The sequence below is a fragment of the Accipiter gentilis genome, chromosome 8 (assembly GCF_929443795.1).
Source record: "Accipiter gentilis chromosome 8, bAccGen1.1, whole genome shotgun sequence".
Classification (NCBI taxonomy): domain Eukaryota; kingdom Metazoa; phylum Chordata; class Aves; order Accipitriformes; family Accipitridae; genus Astur; species Astur gentilis.
Window position 1 is genome coordinate 14,001,680 of NC_064887.1, and position 20,712 is coordinate 14,022,391.

Consider the following 20,712-nt stretch of genomic DNA (forward strand, 5'->3'; position numbering starts at 1 on the left):
ACATCTGTGTCCTTCTGTGGATCTTGGCCCCAGTAGAGAACTAATTCTTCTGTCTGTGAGTATTCACATCTGCCCATTCTACAGTATTGAGATGCAAGAGATTCAGCACTCCAAATTAACTCAGTCTGAGAACAGTGGTGTCACTACACTTGCTACATGGAATTAAATGCATGCTGTCAAAATCTAACGAACAACTAGGTCTGGCAGCTTTGTCATGGGCTTTGGTGCACTTTTAAAATTTGTTTATTTGAGATTAAGAGTCGCATCGTGATTAGTGAAATGCACGTCCTGCTGTTACATTTTTAAGAAAAAGTAAGTAATTACAGAAAAGATGTGGATTTTATTTATTGCTATTTCAAAGGAAAAAGACATCTACAAATAAATCTTCTGTGAATCTGTATCAACTGCTAAAATGCAGTGACTGACATCACTATTACCACAGCACAAGCACTCAAACAATGCCCAGGCAATTTTTTTTTTCTAGCAAAATAAGTTTTATTCCTTTCATTATGAACGTTACAAAAAATATACCCTCTTTTTAAATCCCTCAGTTTATGAATTGTGGGGTTTTTTGACAGAAAAAAACCTAAAATTAGAAACAAATTACTTCAGTGTTGAAGAGAAACCTGGATACAATCTCTTCCTAGTGCTTCCTAAAAAGCTTAAAAAGAAAAAAAAGAAAACTAAAAGTGAAAAAAATTTTAAAAAGAAAGAAAAAAAAAAAGGAAGAAAAAAAAGAAAAGTCAAGGAAAGGGATTACTTCTCAAACTGTTTTACTTGTTACCTGCTTTGCTGTTCTGTTGCCCAGTTCATCAGCTATCTTCTGCCACCGTCGGGACTCTACTTCCTCTGGTGGATACTTCAGAAGCAATTGCTCAAGTTTTTTCTAAATCAACACAGGAAAAAAATAAATACATCTTTCCTAGTAGAGGTATAAGTTGTCAAAAGATGAGTATCTACATACATGTTACTGAACTTCTAAGTGCTTTAAACACAATTTGCTTTTATTCTCATGTATGTTACCACAGCTACAAAATGGAAGAGTTTCCCATTACCTGTTCCTCTACAGTCCACAGCTGGTTAAAAGTTTCAGGTTTGGTCTCATCACAAAGTCGCCCTCTTATCATCTGCTCAAATACAGTGTATAAAATGGAATACATGTTTAGAAAAAGTAGTTAGGATAACTTGATTTTAACCCTTTTCCTACCTAAGTAAAACCAAAACCAAAGCAATAAGTGCATGAAAATTTGAAATAAAATGTGCCTAAACCAAAAATAAGTGCTCTGATTTGAGTACATGAATGACATGTCTTCACCAACATTAACATCTGAAGTAACAGTTAATATTATCTACATACCTGTATTAAAAAAGAAAAAAAATTCATAAATTACTATTTTGTAAAATTTTATCTTTCCTTTCCTAACAACTACCTGTGGACGACTGTTTGTAGAACCTTCTGGACCATCACTTAAAGGCAAGACAGAGTATGAAATAGACTCTCCATCCTTCTTGGGATCCAAAGGACTTTTTGGTCTTGCAGGTATACCTACTGTAAGCAACACAAAAAAGGAATTATTAAACCTCCACACTGGTAGTTTCTTTCTTGTAATGTATGCCCACTTTCCTTTTACCTTTGTCAAAAATCAGCTTCACCCTCCTACTGTTACGTTTTCGGTTTTTGAATTCTCTCTCAAAGTTTCCAAGGCTAGTGGTGTATTGGTCCCAGGCAATCTCAGGGAGCTGAACGACTCTCTGAGGATATGGAAGACCCATATCAACCTGAAAAAACAAGAATGAAAAGTGAAAAACAATATTTAACACAAATGCTGTATATCCAAACAAAAAAACTACAAACCCTGAAAAGTTATGAGAACCTGATGCTGCTTTTTAGCTAAAAGCAGAATTCAAAATCAGAATTTTTTAAGTCCCATGCAGCGCACAGTATTTTTAAGGAGAAGATATCATTCAAGAATAATACACAACAGTACATATAAAATATGCAGTGGCACGGTCAATGACGGCTTATTGAACATAAATCTTTAAAGCATGTATTTCACAGCTGAAATCAGGTGTTTCTGACTTCAATATCCTGTTACTGTCTATCTCTTATTTGTTTAAACATACTGTTTGCCCAGGATCTGTACCTTTCATAACACAGGAAACAATAAGATTTGGAATTCTATCATCTGATAAACCTAAACTCCTCCCATCAAAGAAATCAATGTATATTTTACACTGATTTTGCTGTCTTCTGTCTAAAACACAACTGTTGCAAAACTCACCACTTTATTTAAAGGTTGACCTTAAGAGTATCATTCCCTTGGTTCGGAGACAAAAATACACCAGACACTTTCAACTATGATTAGTATTTCCCCATACAATGATTATCAAATGCAACACTATTACATCATGCATGCTATTAACTCATCTCAAAATTTAATGGAAAGACAACTACTAAAACCAATGGGCTTACATCAGACCTCTCTGTAAACCTAGGTCTCTACACACCTAGGAAAAGAGCACCATAAAATACCTACTGCATTCTTCACTGAAATAGAACTTATTGCCAGCAGACTAGAAGGTCAAGCATCTTTGTCACTGGTAGACATGGCAGCAAGAAAGTATTCAAGCTTTAAACATTTTTTCAGTATCCCTGTTAGAACAATTTTTTTTTTTAAAGCTTGAAAAGAAAATGTTTCCTTATCAGAATTAATTCTCCTCCATCAGACAATACTCTATTATGTTATCCAGAACTCAGGCATGTTTTCTAGCGTTCATTTTGGTTTTAGGTTATGAACTACATTTCCTGCTCTTTAAAAAGTACCCTACCAAATTCACTCGCAGCACAACATTTAATTTCTCTAATGAGGAAAGTTATGAATTCTTGATCTGATGCCTTACTATGAATTACTTCAAGTCACCTGTAGATTTCAGGTTGTCTTAAAATACCTACATTACAATTAGAAATTTAAAGATTACATTTCTGCATACAGAAAAAAAAAAAAAAAATCCCGAAAAAGCATATATAATAAAAACATTGAAGACCTACATCTTACAGATTAAATAAGAAAACAAAGGGCCATTTTTGCTAAGCAGATAAAGGATTTTAAACTCGTAATCTTAAGTATATATGGAATTCTCTGATTTCTACAGATGACAAATTACTGGTTATTAAAAAAAAAATTAATTCCAAGTAAGACTTAAGAAAAGCTCATTGAAATACCTTCTTCTGGAGTCTTTCCACAAATCCAATAGGATCTTTCAGTGCTTCTCTCTGGTGTCTGCCTAAACTTTCAAGGTCTTGAACTGCTTGAGTACGTTGAGCCTCGAGTACAGCAATCGTCTGTAATAGTCTCTGATAACTACAGAGACAAAGGAAAACATCTCACTAAATTTGTCTTTGAATGTGACATCCCCCCATCTAAAATACTAGCCATGATTATCTACTAGCTTCTACCAGTTTTCATAGCTTATCTGAAACAGTTCATAGACATTTTTACTGAATTATATAAAAAATATCAAATCTATTTTAAGTAGTAGATTAATTTATATAAACCCATAAAAAATGTAAAACCAACAAGCTTTGCTTACAAAGTTAGAAACACCACAAACAAAATGACCTAATTTCTCTTCCACTTCAAAATCAGCTTCCTTCTACCCCAATACAAATGACTCTACCAGTTTTAACATTTTGTTCAACCACCCACAGCGTGGACAGGAATGGCTTAGAAACTGTATCTAAACATTTCATGGAAGCCTCACCTTAGAGGAGAATACCAGAATCATTTATGAAAAGTAATAAACCAAGGAATAAGTAATTTGCAAAATAAATGCATACAAAACAGATTCCTCTAAGAATATAGAAGTTGAATGAAAATATCAGTGTTCCCTCAAACCTGTCATCCTAGATTCACACAGTTTTGATTGTCTATTTAACAGATACATTTGAGAATCACTGATGTGACTATCATACCTGTACCCAATAATGCATGCTTCCTGAACTGTTTTCTATAAATCTAGCTCAGAGTCAGTACATAATACAATATTGCACAGCCTTTAAAAAGTAGGTTAGTACATTTAATACCTTTTATTAGCTTTACCGTTTTTCACTTCAGTTTCTAAATCATGTGGTTTCTAATGGCCTCTGATGTTGCAAATTATTATGTATCAACTTAATTTTTTTTCATGAAAATGTTTTCTGACATTTAATATTACAACTGTATTTCAGTTCACCACAAAATGCCATCTAAAGTATACAGGAATCAGGTAAGATCTATTCACTACTACAGTATTTCAGTAAATTTTCATTCTATTCCATTATTGGTAAAACAAAGACAAGCCTAACACAATGAATTCCACATGTATTACAGAAAAGATCCAGAGGTTACTGAGCTAATGCCAAGTTTTTCAATTGACTGCACTGGTAATTGGGAAAGACTTTAAGTGGAGGGAAGTAAATAGCCTCAAGGCAAAATACAGGCTTTGTACCATCAAATATTTAAGTTTCTACCTAGACATTAAACTGCTGCCTCCCCATGAAAAAGGGTAATTTTCTTTCCACTCAAATGTAATATTTGAAAACATAAAATATAGCCATACATTCTGAAGTTTGAAACTAAAATACTGAGCTTGTTTAAAAACAGTAGGATACAATTCTGTTATGAATTTATTATGACTTCAATTTGTCTGCACATATTCAGCTTTATATGCAGCTAAGACCTAAAATGCTTATTAAATAGGCTATTAATACTGGAACAATAGTGGACTATTTTCACTACTGGAAAAGTGCTCCAGTTTCCTCTAAACAAAAAAACTTTGCATAAAGGAAGATAATTAATGGGGCTACTCTTGAACAGGTAAAAAACAAACTTCAGAAATAACTTACAAAAATAGTGATGGCACATCAAAATTGGCCTGAGACAATACCACTGTTCAGGCTTACAGGAATCATCATATGTGAAATCAAAATCTTTACTCAGTTTTTACAAATAGCATCTGATCATTGCCTAGCTTTGCGCTGGGCAACCTCTGTCCATGCTTAGGCGGACTGACAGCACTTCTTATGCAGAAGCCTGCCCTGCACGCTCCAGATAAATGAAACACAGGCAGGCTGCTAACGTGATTGATGTAGATGCAGCTGTAACAACACAGAAGAGCTTAATGTTATATGGGGAGATGATTTAACCTGGACAACAGAAAGCCTTTTCCTATCAGCAGGTGCCAAAACTTCTATACAAGACTCTGGAGTTAGCTCTAATCACGGTAACAGAGGCTCAGTAGCGTGCACAAAAATCTGTATCTAAGAAGATGTTAAATAAATACCTGCCTTTCTTTTCTTGAGCCATTTTATGTCACTTATTCAAATTGTATTTAAGTGATTGCTTTTCCAAATGAAATTGAAAGAAAATAATATTTTAAACCTTTACATACATAGAAGAAAAAGCAACCAAATGTTGGTGATTTAGATGAAGTGCTAATTTAATGATGATTCACATGTGTAAAGTAGAGGAAGAAATTATCTTAATGAGGTGGCCTTAAATAATTAAGTCTGAAAGGAAAGAGAAGAAATTACATTTTGGGAGAAATAATAAACAAAACAAGAATACTGAACTCCATTTACTTCCCTTGTTAAAACATTCGTAGGTATTACAAAAATGTCATCATTTGAAAACAGGTCATGTGATGTTGATCTGTGGCTACATAGCACTATTATCATGAAATAATTCAAGAGAGAAAAAGGGGGTTTTGAGGAAACTGTTCAGACAAAATGATTTCCTGGCACTTTTTTGTACCTCCATTAAAGAAATGTATTAACTTGGAGGTATTACTCTAACTTGCATATTCAGTTTTTATGAATGAATATTCTAAAGCCCAGGAATAAGACTGCAATTTTATCAAGTGAATATCAGAAGTATTGAAATGCATGAAAGTGTTCATTTTGGGGTCTTACATTGTCAAGAAAAAATTGAAAATACTAACCCTGAAATACATAGTTTGCATAGTCCATATTCAGGTACTTTAGATTTGCTGCAGTACTGCATTCTCTCCAAACCATTGCATGTCCTTCTAAATTCCAACATGACTGTTTAACCGACTATTATAACACGTCTGCATAGATTCTTTTAAGTTTTGAACCTCTACTGTTTTCATGTGTTTGTGCAGGCTTTTAGTTCTTCGGCCCTACATGACTGTAATAAAGCCAAGTATTTCTCTGAAAAATCAGTAAGCCAAATCACAACGCACATGGTGAGCACGAAGTCTCTGTCTGTTCTGGCTTCTTAGTCTCAAACAGTAACATAATACTTCTGCTGCATTAAGCAAAAGACACTGTGTGCATAATTTCCAAGGCTATTTAAAATAAAAGAAAAAAACGTGAAGAACAATTTTACAATCCATCTTCCAAGGTTCTTTGTAAATAAGCACAACAATTATGATTTAAACTACCTCCTCTAGTTGCACTAACATTCTCCAAAATTTAAAAGGCCTAATGAAGGTAAAGAGAAAGTAGCTGGAACCTTGCTCACTCTTCTGCTGCAAAACTGGCTCCATCCTTCAATGAGGCAATCAAAGAGCAACCACCTCTAAATTATCCAGCTACAGTTACATCATTTTCACTGAAAGATCTCAAAGGAATCACCAAGGAAAATTATCTCACATCCTCTGCCAAAACAAAACAAACTCATACAACTAAAAATGTGTAATTTGAGTAAACTCAGAGTCAGTCATACCCCCTAACTGACTGAAGTTACGCTTTTCTCAGTTCTAATTACTAAATTGTTAGCCCATACAAAACCTGAAGCAGTTTTCTTTGCAGGAAAACTTTCATTCTACAGAATGTAATTCCATGTTTCCACAATCCCAGTATTGAAACACTCATGTAATTTCTTAAATCATGTTAACTGCCAGGAATCTTCCAGATGAACACTTGAATAATTCAGTACAGTATAGAAACAGTTTCAGTATCTCTATGCTGGAAAACCTTGATTAACATAGGTTTTTGAGGGACTAATATTTAAAAAAGGAAAGCCACTTCTTAAAGATTGATACTGATCAGCAGGGACTCCTGCTGATTCAGTTGTTCTACTGCAGTTAATAACTACTCCACTCTTTTGGATTGCTCCATGAAATAATTATCACATAGCAGAGCCATATTTATGGAAGTTCTGCCATAAGCCATTAGTTATTACACTATTCATTTCCATGAACCTTGTTCTAATAGCGATTAGGGACACAGCAGCCTCCTGTCTTGTCTGTGATAAAGCTTGAAAATAACATAGCTAGTACCTTAATGAGACCCATTTCCATTTTGATCCAATTTTCTGAGATCTACTTTCAAGATGCTTTTCTCCCCCCATTCTTTCCATCCTGTGATATTTACATTTCCAGATCTAAGTACCCAGAGTTACATCACAGATTTTATTTTCTTTGCAGCAGGAACTAACAACGAGCTTTAGAAAGCAATATATATATATATGGAGTCAATCTGCCTTAAGAATAGCATTTTTCTTAAGTTTACTCTTATTTTTTATACTAAATGACTTAACACTAGCCTGTACAAGAGGCCATGTCATTCAGCATTTTAAAATAAATTCATTTCAGTATTCCAATAAGAGTCATTCAGTCACAGAGGCTAGTCCCTCTGTGGTTTCTGAAGGTTTCTTCTCCCTTCAGGAGAAGAACATACTGTACTTTAAACCTTAAGTGAATGAGTGATGCGAGAAACTGATACTACAAAATGAAGATTCTAACTTTTAGGTAGCTAATTCAAACTAGTGCATGGAATAAAATAACTAAGTGAAGCTTTTCAGTTAAATTGCAGTAAATAAATGTGAAGCATCAGTTTTGTCCTGTTCAACAACGTAAGGGGCAGACACAAAAGTGGCTGTTGGTAACATTCACCAAACACCACAAAAATGCCAAACCTCATCCAAAAACAAGCCCCCTACACAAAGTCTTAATGCTCAAACATTTACGAACACATAAGAGAATTTTCTGCCACTGGTCTTACCCATAAAAAAAAGAATTTTCATCTTGAGTGGCTTTATCCAAAGCAAACTTACACAAAAACTTGCAATTAGTAAGAGGCCTCTCAAAACGCTACTGTGCACTATTTGTTGGACTTTCCTTATCTAGTATTCCAACATAATTATAATGCATTTTTTCAACTTTTAAGATAGAAACTCGGAAACAGTATTACTTCTACTCTCCTCCCAAATGAAAATAAATACAAGAAGGTCATTGCCAGTCCAAAGTTAGTCCTTATTTCATCTTTTTCAACCTACATAATCACCTCTGAAGCAATGATATAATGAACTTTCTCACATTTACTTATATATATAAACTCACCCAACTTTGACTTGCCTCAAATTTTCACATAGTATTCAGACAATCTTACAGACACATAGCTAAATGTTTATTACTTGCTTTTAGCATGAACCATATACGGATCTAAAACACTTGCATTGTTATCACAATGATTTTTTTCCCCTTATTTAAATATTTACCATTGTTAGATCGCTAATGCAACTCCATTCAGTATTTTTTAAAGTTGACAATATATAAAATAGTTTTATAAAGCCAGCAGGGGACCCTTATTAACAATGGAAAACTGTAGCAAGAAATTATTGTAATTTATGTAATAAAATCAGTATACAGATTTCCCTGTAATTTATTTCCTGGAAGCTCACAGAAATTACTTGAAATGAAAAAAAAGTTACTTTGTCAACTATACTTGCCTTAAAATGATCATTTAGTATCTTGCAAAGATGTGTACTTTGATGCCTAATTAAAAAGAAGTGACTTACCCTCGACTGATAAAATGTTGTGCAGGTGGTGGTCATCACTTCCCAATCCCCAAGCTAACTACACTTCTACAGTTCTATAGTTCACAATATGAAAAAAGGTACAGTAGCGACAATTTTGGGGATTAGAAGGTAAAAACGTGTATACCATCATTTAAATTTTATATCAGAAATACTGATTATTTCTTGTGCAGGTAGGATTTGTTTTAAGTGAAGGAGTATACACTTCTCATAGTAAAACATGGCTAAAAGATATGTAGAAAAAATATCTACTTTAAAGCAAACTTTATTTTGAATTTCCAAGAGCTGTGACACAAAATAGGTACATATCAGTAACCGGGAGGATTTGAGGAAGTCTTTGTTTTATTGCCATCTACTGGCAACTCTAGCAAAGTACAGATTAAAACCTCCTCTCCCAAACTTTTTTTTTTTTTAAAGTCATTTATGACTCCGGATTTTGGTCTACTTAACAGCGATTCAGAAATAAATTCCTTATTAGATGCAAAACTAAGAAAGTATTGGATATTAAACATGTCATGTTCTAAGACTGCAAATAACTGTAGCAAAAGGTAAACATTAATTGCACTTAGAATTTCCAAGTTAACCCGAGGCAGTTGTAGTAACAGATTGGCCTCCTGGAGAAATCTTTAAAGCAGATTAAACCCAATCTTCTCATTTCAAAGAACTGAGTGTTTTGTTTTGTTTGGGGGTTTTGTTTGTTTCCACTCAGAAACATCAGATAATGCTCCCAGCTTTTAAGGTTGGCCTGAAATCTTTCCCACTGTCGTGATACAGTAATTTTGACAGAGTTTTGATTTTAAAAAAACCTATTACTGCACTAGGGAAGAGTGCTGGGATTCAATGCTAGACGTAGAACACACATGACAGCAACAAGGAAGCAGAAGAGACTGATGAAGAGTGGCCTTTCTTTGATCTCCCTTCAGAAACAGAAAAGAGTTTAAGGGCATAATCAATATGGGCATATTTCAACGCCTGTCAGGACTTAGAAAAGCACCTTTGCCTGAAGAAAGCAGCATATGGTAGGTTTTTACTTACCTAACGCTTAGATACTATGACCAAGGTAATCTACTTACAGCCAATTCTGCAACTCATTATGAAATTGTCTTCCACTCTAGCTTAACCTCTTCACACATACTGTAATTTACTGTACTTCATCCATATTTAATATTCATACTTCAGGCCTTTTAAATGACTTCCAAGATAAGTAAATAATTAAACTGCCTCTCCATTTTATACATGAAACAACTAAAGTATACATTAAGTGGCTTCTCCAAGTCTACTGTGCCAGTAATGGAACAATAATCGCTATTTCTGAATGCCAGCCTCAGGCTATAATACACACCTATTTAAAACAAAACAGAACTAAGCCAAAAAGCACTTTTTTTTTTAAAAGGACATTTAAAAAAAAAAAACAAAAAACAAAAAACAACAAACCCTAAAACCAAAACAGAAAACCCTACTGCAGTCTTCCACCTGGGTGCAAAAGAGCTCTTTTCCACTCTCATGTCACCTTCCAACTTTCACCACTCCAGACTTTGTATTTCAGGCATCTGAACAGTATTTTATCAGTTATGAACTTGTGATGTCCCTTTCTTTCTTAAATCCTTAACTCTGCCCCAGAAACAGAACACCCACTCAAATATTGCTATAGGCTTCATTCTTGTGAAGAGCTGTCCACCACACTCAGCAGGACTTAATATTAGCTGTACAAAAGCACCTTTATCGAATATCCACATTTCCAGCAAGTTTTCAAAATTTTTAGTAGCAATTAGGTCTCTGTGCCTCAAACAAACATGTAACTTGTTTCGGTCTTGTCAACATGAAAGGTTAAAACATCATCCATCAGTCCTCCCGCCGTTAACCCATTTTAATATAGCCTTTTGATCTTCCTTTAACAGCAGGGACACTTTCCAGTAGACCAGGTTGCTCAAAGCTCCATCCAGCCTGGCCTTGATTACTGCACTCCTTCAACTCACTCTATGTTTATGCAGGTTTCCCAATTATTCAGGTGTATATTCTTGCCGATGGAAGAAATTACCATATTCCCTCAAGTATTCTGTTACAGTAATATCTGAAGACTATAACTGGATTAGAAGAACATGATATGCAATCACGAGAAGCTGAATGTTCTAACAGCAATACAAAGAATTATTCACTCAATCTTTTTTGCCTAAAGAAGGGGAATGAAAGTCAGAAATAAGGAAGAAAATTAGTAAAATGTATATTTTTATTAGTACTCACTATGATAATAAACCATGGACAAACACAGTTGGTCCTTGGCTTTGGAAGCATAAAACTTTCAAAGGTTGTTATACAAAATAGCACACCTTCACTTTGAACTGTGCAAAGAAAAACAAGATATGCAATAGTGAAAAATTAAAAATCACCTGGCTATTCCTACCATAGAACAAAATTTAAAGGAAAGCAAAAAGTAGGATGTTTCTTCCTCTCAAAATAGCATGTAAGTACTTTCTAGTACCAAAGAAACACCTATCTTGATTAGAACTTATTGCTGAGACTAAAACAAGCATTAATAAGCACTGCCCGTACAATTCCCTTCTAAAAGATAGTGACAGTTAGTTTTGTAGTTCATGATGGAGATGCTGTCAAAACGTCATGTAAGACCAGAACAAATACTTAAAGACTGGTAATAGAGTTATGTCAAGCTAGGTTAGTTAAAACTGAAGAGTAAAGATACCTGCATTCTCACAGCATATGCCAGTCCCTATGTTCTTGTTTTCTTGGTGGCATCATTATGTTTACTAGTATTTTAGTGAAATACTTGTACATCCCTACCAAGTAGGCAATTATGGTAATATAATTTATTCCTTGTCCCACCAGACATAGTTTACATTGGTATAACTGGTATAACCACACTTTACCACTTTGCTTTTGTTAAGTGCCCCTTGCGTGCATAGCCAAAAACACAGCCAGAGCCTTACTCTCCACACAGCTGCACTGCGTGATATATTACTACCCCATCTTTTCTTGGTTTTCTCTCTATTTTTTTTAAATCAGGACCATGAATCTCCTATGGTATTTGATTTTTCTTTTCCAACTGATATTTCCTACCCCTCAAAACCATTTTTCGTATTAACTAATACTTAATTTTCCAGTTTAGATGAATTTACTAATGAGGATCCTTAGAAGTGGTAAGCATTTCCAAATGAACAGGTGGGAAAGTAAGTTTCTATCTTTTTGTGTATTAAAATAGTATGTTTGCGTTTATTATTTTTTAAAAAATTGTTGATTTTCCCCCATGACTTTTGATCCATGTTGATCAAAGAAGTTGGAAAGACAAGCTGAGTTCCTGTATGTTCTCTAAAAACTGGCAGTTTGGAAAGGGGGAGAGACCATAACTACTATCTCCACAAGAGAAAGGCAAGCTGAACCCAACCGTTGCTCTTCACATTCTCTGGTCAATCCATCAGCACACACATCCACACATGCTACCAAGCCAGCCAGCAGGGAAGCAGCTCTGCGCTGAAAAGCTCACACTCTCTCTTCCAGGACAAGATGCCGTGACAGAGGACTCTTGGAGGTGAGAACATAGGCAGAAAAAGAAAAGCAGATATCATGCAAATCAGGAGAGGAGAGAATTCAAGGAGCAAAGGACACAAATCCAAAAGAAATCAAGCTTTGCTTTCCACAGGATGCATTATTTAAATGAGGATTGCACTGTGTTTGATAGTGCCGTTCACTAGGATTGTGCTGTGGTTGACAGCAAGATAACTATGTTCAGAGAAATAAAAACAAATTTGACAAATGTACTTGACGTTTAATGGCTCCTAGAGTAAGCCTATTATTAGAGAGAAAAACAGATGCAGCATATGCCCAAGGCATTATCTCTTGCAAATTAAGAACTCTATTATTTTGAGTTTCTTGAATAGTTTACGTAATTATAAAACATGATTCTATGATTACAAAAATACTATTAACTAAACCTTGATCTTTAGTCCTGCAATAATTTCGTGTCACTTACAACTGTTCCATTGATAAGTATTTACAGATAGAAATGACCTTATAAAATATGATAAATAATAATGCTGGCAGTAAAAAATTCTCAAAATACTTAATATTTTAAGATGGTGTAAAATATAACAAGTATTTCACTAATAAATGTAATTGTATGCACATTACACTATCACAACACTTTAATAACACAATTATCTGCAATACCAAACTGCAGCTGATCAGAAACTCATATTAGAAGTTTCTAATTGATTTCCATCATATTTCTATTTTGCAGATGAAGTAGTTGCAGCATTCAACTTCTACACGAAATGAGATTTTTACTTAAATCCAATTTTTTTGTTACTTACTAAAAACACAGACCAATCCACCAGACAGTAGGAACTACTCTCTGAGAAGAGAACCAATCTTCCATATGTTTAAGTTTTACATTAATAGGTAGTTTGAGAAAAATATCACTGTATGCCACATCACTCTTGTGTGGAACAAAGGATGAATTAAAACACATTGTAATCTAATATATATGGCACATATGCATTTTTTAGAAAATTATTAACTTCTATTGTTCTTCAACACTAAAAATGTATACTTAAATTCTTCTATGTTGATGATATTCTACAAGTACTCAGAGGTTACATGTTTACAAAATAGTTGCTGTCTCATAAAATTATTAATCCCAGTATGGATTAAAACTGCTACTAGAAAAAGTAACATGATTTACTTGATTTATACCAATTCCCTTTATTCTTTAACATGAAACAACGTAACAACCGAAGTCTCCTCAGACTAAAACTGTACGTTTCATCGGAAAATGAGACAAAGGTATCCTCAATAATAATATAGGAAGATAATTTATACTATAGTATGAGCTACATGACATCACTACAAAGGAATGTTAGATTATCTGACTTATCTTTACATTAAAATAAATCCACACTGCGTGATAAATTTGACCTTAATTCTGAGACATATACCTGAATATATGGGGATAAATTACAAAACTGATGTAGTATTTTTGTTCTTACCCAATATATGCAAAGATAGACATGGAGATTTTTATCTTGAAATACATTAATGAAAAGTACTTTAATTTTTAATACTAATTGTCATCCAGTTAAGGAAGAAACATGGTGCAGGTAAAATTACAAGTTCACCTTAGTGAAAAAGACCACTACAGGATTATGTTAGAGTTACATTTTAAGAAGATTCTGTTTAAGGCATTTCTCAAATAATTGGTATGGCAAGGTGCACCAGAGCCTATTCTAACAAGTCTAGTACAGTAAAATGAACTTTTACAGAGAACTGTTTCAATCTGATTCATTAGGCAGAAACATTTGTGACTGAATAAAATACAAAACCTGTACCACAGGAAACGCCAAAGATGTCTTTTCTTTCTCACATTCATACAATATTAAAAGACCATCCAAAGACAACATTAACAGTATTACTATGAATTGTCAATTGTATATTAAATCTGGTTGTATGATCCTACATGGTCCTCTTGTCTTTCCAGGGCCTCTGCAACAATACAACCCATACTAGGCAAGAATTCACAACACTGGGGTTTAAGAGATGTATTAAGTGTTTCATCCTAATCTGTCTTCAGTTTAAATGTCAGTACAGCTATTATGATTTTAAATATTATAAAGTAATAAATGAAACCAAAGATACATAAAAATATCTATTTACTGAACAAACACAAGGTCCTAACTCTTGCAACTGAATGCCCGTAGGCAAGTGCTCATGCATAGTTCTTACATTTCAGTGAGCTTACCTACAGGCCTAGGTGGTTCCTATAAAGCTAACCACAGTTCAGGATCCTAGAAATACACTGTATAATGCATTACATGCACATGACAACTCAACTCTTCAATTACATTTTCATCTAGAACTCAGAGCTAAGTGTTAAAACAAAAATTTTCCCTCATGCAACCTAACACCTGCCAAACATTGCAAAACTCCAGAGAGTAAGTAGAGAGGAAGAAGAAAAAAGAAAAAAGGGCACTAACCGAAGCCCTGGGCAAAGGGGAAAATGTACTGAGGATAAAATATTGCATAAGATAGAAAATTAAGCTACTGCACTATAAGAAAGAATTAAACTATAAAAAGATACAGCAAATAGATATGAGAAACTTCTGAGGAAAGACATACGCAAAACACTAAGCACAGCATATAAAATTAAGCAGTGTAAAAAGATTTAAATCAACAAGTTCAGTTTTGATGAAAATATCAAAAGAAAATGCAAAGGTTTCTAAGCTAGAACACAGAAACTAATTTCTCAAATGTGCACCAAACCATATTTTTCTGAGAAGAATCATAATACACAAAAATTCAAATTGTGTGTGTAATAACAGAAAAATCAACATTAACAATACTTTACAATTATACGACGCCCTAGATAGTCTGTTATTATCTACATGAATGTCTATGTCATGATAAAATTTCTCTTTAGAGATCTCAGATCTTTGTAGGACAGATCTGTTTTATTAAAGAGGTTGTGGAACATCCATTATTTCAGCCTTCTCTCTGAATAATAGTATTCCATAACTTACTTTCTGTGATGATTATTTTCTTATTATATCATCCAGTTTTTCCAGAAATATTAATATATGAATGTTGTTTAAACATGACAACATTCAAAAAGCAACAAAATTCATACAAAAATACTATGTGTATTCACATTTAATTGTTTTTCTTATAGCAAGTCTTATCTACAGCTGTTGAAGGTTTCAGTATATTCATATTTTATCAATGTTACAATAATTTCCTGCAAAGTGAAAATCAGCTGTATGAATGTGTATGTCATCAAGCTATGCAATGTAACAAGAAATAATATAAGTTTACAGACATATCAAATTGCTTCTGCAGCACAGAGCAATATAGCTTTTTTTTTCTGCTGTGAAACATCCAAGGAATGATATTAATGCCTTCTTGGAGAAATCTGCCTCCTCAACCTAGCCGAGATGCTAATGTCTCTCTGAATTTGCTTTCAAACGAGAATAGAAATATAAACCAGAGAAAAAAATAATCCATAAAGACAAGTTTAATCACAAACTGATGACGGACAGAAAAACAAAGCTGTGTACCATTTGAAGATCTGATAAGCAGAAGACCAGCATACTTTGTTCAGCCAGAAATGTCACAGGCAAAGTGAATAGCCTTTACCTGACAGCATGGGAACCCTGGAATTCTTTGCATCTGACTAATCGGGGAAAACATTTCTGCTAAAACCTTTTTTTTTTTTAGTTTAACATTTTAGAAAATAAGCACAAAATGAGATTAAACAAGGGTATAATTAAGACTACTGAAGAACTGTAACACATTAATTAGGAGTATCTTCTAATGAACTTTGGTATTTTTAAAATTTGAAAAAGAATGTAGTGCACTGTATTTGATTAACTCTTGAACTACAAAGTTCCAGATAAAGGACAACTGGGCTCACATATCAAAATATAGACTTCTTTAGAATGATCCTATTACCATGAGGAACCATCAGAATACTAGATTTATTTTCTTGCAAACAACAACAACAAAAGACTGCCCATAATTTTCCAATTATATCAACATTTTTTAAAAGGGGGGAAAAAAATCTAGCTAACACTACCTTCAGTAGCATGCTTCCCTTCTGAAAAGTAGAAATTGCTCTTTCTTGATCTAGAAGAGAACTCTAGCTTTGACTTTTTTTGCCACCAAAGATCAGTAAAATATAAGGATAAAAATAACAGCAATTTCTTTTGGAATTCTGCATTCAGGCAGCAAGTTAGTAGCAAGCTACCAAGTCCCAGTTGCAATTTCAAAAGCTCCCCAACAAGCTCTCACAAACAGGCTGCCAATCTGAACAGCTAGTCATATCTTGAGAGCAACTGTGTATATTCAAAAGCTAACACTAGGGCACGTTCCTGAAATTTTTCAAGAACAATTTAGATCTGTGTTTAATTGTAAGAACAGAAAAAATTACTGTTCTTTTTACAGCAGTAACATTGAATAGCAGATTTTTATTTTTAAAAACTATGCATTTTGGACATGTTTAACTTGAAAGAAGTAAAAACTGAGGCTACATCTAAAAATGTGGTATGATCTTTATCATTCTTTTCCTAATAGATAATAATAAAAAAGATACATTACTAATCTATCTTTGTACTAACATAACTAGTAAAGTCATCCTACATACAGATACAAAAACATGCAAAAAATGTCAGAAGACAACAGTCCATTTTTCCCATTTATAATTTAGGAAACAGCAATCTTCCCTCTATCTACCAGGAAGTGTCCGTACACTTTGGGCTGATGACTGAAGCTACAGATATTTATCATTATTTTGAAATCAGAAGTTTGTCTGAACCATGCTCTAATTCACAATTTTCTCTGATTAAAATAATTTATTCACATTCAATATTGAACAAAATTTCATTATCAAAATAATGCAACTCTAATAACAAAAAACCCAGTCAAACTTCTGCTGGATTAAACAATCATCTGTGCCTTGTGCCCCATATTCATAATAATTGTATTGTGATCATTTACAGAAACTGCTAGCAGTGGTTTAACTCTTCATATGAAGCAAACTGAAGATGATCTGCATTTGGCCTTTCAGTACTCACAACAAAATGTAGAACGTCTACTAAGCAGAAAAACACAGAAGTCAAAACAGCATTACAAAGACTGTGCAATAAAAACTGGCCTGATCTATCATTTAAAGACAAATTTTCTCCATGTAAACTTTCATCACTGAGAAAATTGCTCTTCTGTTTCAAGAATCTGTTGGCAGTTACTACAAATATATGTTTACCACAGTTCTACTTACATTCAGATGATAGATATAAAAACAAGTTAGTGCTCTTTTCTAATAGTAATTAGAACATGTATGTATTTACATTTAACGAATATAACCAGCAATGCAGACATACTTTACTCTGGAGAAAGTTCTCAAATTGCTGCATTTGATCAATTTATCTTCCTTAACACAATAATGGTAAGTCTTTCCCATGACACTCTGAAAACAGGTAGCTGACTTTAAATTCTATGTACAACAGAAGGATAATTTCATAAGCTGTATGTACTGTGGCTACTGGACATGCTGATAAATAACTGAACTCTTAATTAGAGTTATAATTCCTTTGGTTTTGTTTCCAGCTAGCTTTTTAGAGAAAAGAGATAACGGATGTGGGTTGTTTTTTAAAAAAAAAAAAAAGTTCTGACTAAAGAATTCATATTGCTAGAAATGTATAAACCACATTGCTGTACCATACTACATATAAAATAGAGTTTAATTTTGTTTGAGGTAGAAACAAGGAAGAAAAATGAAGACTGAAGAGTATGAAAATTATAAAGCACTTAAATTTTTGTGAAAGTACTTTAAATACGTATTAATTTATATATTTTTGGTAAGAAACAAAAGCAGAATTCATGGTTACCATAGTTACACATACTCTTTGTTGTGTTTCAATGCCACATGATCTGATTCAAAGTAATACACATCAGGCTCTTCCTCATCATCCTCTGCAGTGTGGATGTTGGCACTCTCTTTGGCAGATGGTACATATCCAGCAACAAGCCTAGCCTCAGAAAGTGGCTTTCTTAGTCCATCACTCCCATGATCTCCCGTATTACAATTTCTCTCTTTTTCATTCTGTTTAATTTCTTCAGACTTTTTGGGAGATCCATTGATATTATTAATACCTACAGGTACATTCTTTTCAGTGGGACTAAGATTATTTTCCTCAACCTGTCCATTTTCTCTACAAGGAGAGATATTTTTAGTAGGGCTACTTCTGGCAGGGGCAGCCCTTCGTGGTGAAGTTCTCAAGGTATATCTGTGTTCTTGAAGTTCTGACATAGATGTCATTTGAGCTGAAACACAGTCCAGCACTGAAGAATGTGGTTCAGGTTCACCTGAGATTGATGCACTGTCATGACGAATATTCGGGTTGCTATTGATGTTTTCAGCACACTGTTCCTTAGAGGCACTACTATCTCCTACAACATCTACCTCCTCCTCCGAATCCCTTAACAAAGATGACTGGATTTCAGAAAAGGACCCTGTAGCTGGCTCATATGCCTGATTAGCATGTTCCTCAGGCAAGCAGTCATTTATTATTTTGTGGTCCTCTAATTTTACCTGTTCTTGAGAGTTTGTGCAAGGCACATAATGGTCTACAACACTGTCCTCCTTGCTGCTATTAAGCAACAATGAAGAATGGGCAAATGAGTTTCCGTTTTCTGCTACTGTTTTGTCCTTGGACATACAGGAACCAGCACTGTTTTGCTTAGTGTTCCCATCAAGCTGACAGTCATCACAGTTAAGAGAATTTGAGTCTCTCTCACCAACTCCATTGACAGTCTGATAGCCTGCAATCTCGTCAACTATTGCAGAATTATTAAATCCTTCTGCACAGACATTCACCTTTTTAACTTCCCTTTTGTCACAATCATCCAATATAAGACATCGACAAGCTCGCTTAGTCCCTGTGGAGACTGCATCATTGTCCGACACTAAGCTTTTATGCTCCAATGATTCCTTCTCTGTTTTAGTAGGCAAGTCTTCTTCTGAACTGTTGGGTGCCTCTGAACGTAGACAGCGCTTAATTCTTTTCAAAACCGGTGAAACAGGTTCTGCTTGTTTTTTTTCACAATTTTCCACAGTTTGTTTATCGACATTATCTTTTTCCGAAGTAGACAGCCCTCTCTTTCTAGGGCTCACCCATGATTCCCGAGCACTCTGTTGTTTCAAATCAGCAGTTCTTCCACCGTTACTTCCCTTCTGAGTTTGCACAGACTCTGGCCTCTTCTTTGGTGACCTTGATCGTATTTGAGGATGGGGTGAAACTTCCTCTGGATGAGCAATACTACGGTTTCTTAAAGTTCTACCACAAAAGTTTTCATCCAAACCATTTAAACCCACTGTAGATCTTGTAACACGAGTAGATCGAGAAGCAGCCATACTATGGCAAGTCCCTAAAGTATGTTCATCATGATCCACTCATTGGGAAACCTTCAAAAAAATGTAAACAGAACAGTCAGAAAAAATATTTAAAAATCACTTACAGACATAGCAAATCTGAAGAATATATTGTCACAAATGTATCTAATGTAAAACTGAATATGCCTATGCAATGTATTAATACCACTTCTTTCTGTGGTATTTCTTTAGGGCATTAAAAAAGTTTTCCATCTAAGCTACAAAGTAGCTGACTTGGTATTTGCGGTTGTTCTGGCTTTAGTACTTGTGTGTGAATGTTGTTCATATTTATGCCTTATGTACAGCTGGAATGTTCCAGTTAGGCTCCAGTTACTAAAATACACTATTTTTATGTATTGTACATATGATATAATGTATTGGTATTACTATTTAAGTTTGTCTGGTCAAATGAGGGATATGAAATCACATTCTTAATATCCCACAGTTTCCAGTTACATGGTTTCACATGCTAAGAAGGAAACCATTAAAGTTGTATTTGCTTACTCACTTGTTGCTTAAAACAAAAACAAATCATAAACAACAAAACAGAATTGTGATTCTAATTTAACAGGGGGTTAAAAAAAATTAAGTCACACCAGTAAAAAACCAGTTACAGTCATTAATAGTAAAAATGAAATAAAACAAAATGCCTGAATCAGAATCACAAATTCATTCAAGTTAGAAAGGACTTTGGGAGGCAATCTAGTCCAGCCTCCTGCTCGAATGGACATCGAGACTAAATTCAGATTTAGTTACACAGGACATTGTCCAGCTGGGTCTTGAAAACCTCCAAGTACAGATATTCCACAACCTCTCTGGGCAACCTGTTCCAGTGTTTCATTGACCTTATAGTGAAAATAATTTTTCTTATACCCAGGTGGGGCATCCCCTATTTTTGCATCATTTACATGAACAAAAAGCCTTGCTCCATCTTCTCAGTAATCTCCTCTACGGTACTAG

General features: G+C 34.3%; 1 protein-coding gene across 7 annotated transcripts in view; it reads right to left on the minus strand.

The window, feature by feature from the left end:
- ZZZ3 (zinc finger ZZ-type containing 3) overlaps positions 1-20,712 on the minus strand; it is a 63,252-nt gene that overhangs the window by 14,396 nt on the left and 28,144 nt on the right. For 6 of the 7 annotated variants that reach the window (XM_049808577.1, XM_049808582.1, XM_049808578.1 and 3 more), the window contains exons 3-8: positions 18,224-19,785; positions 3,224-3,362; positions 1,632-1,779; positions 1,431-1,549; positions 1,056-1,127; positions 785-886 (exon numbers count right to left, since the gene is read on the minus strand). In XM_049808577.1, coding sequence (XP_049664534.1) covers positions 785-886; positions 1,056-1,127; positions 1,431-1,549; positions 1,632-1,779; positions 3,224-3,362; positions 18,224-19,734 — 2,091 coding nt within the window. In that variant the 5' untranslated portion in view covers positions 19,735-19,785. The remainder of the gene's footprint in view (positions 1-784; positions 887-1,055; positions 1,128-1,430; positions 1,550-1,631; positions 1,780-3,223; positions 3,363-18,223; positions 19,786-20,712) is intronic. The other variant, XM_049808583.1, reaches the window with a different exon arrangement.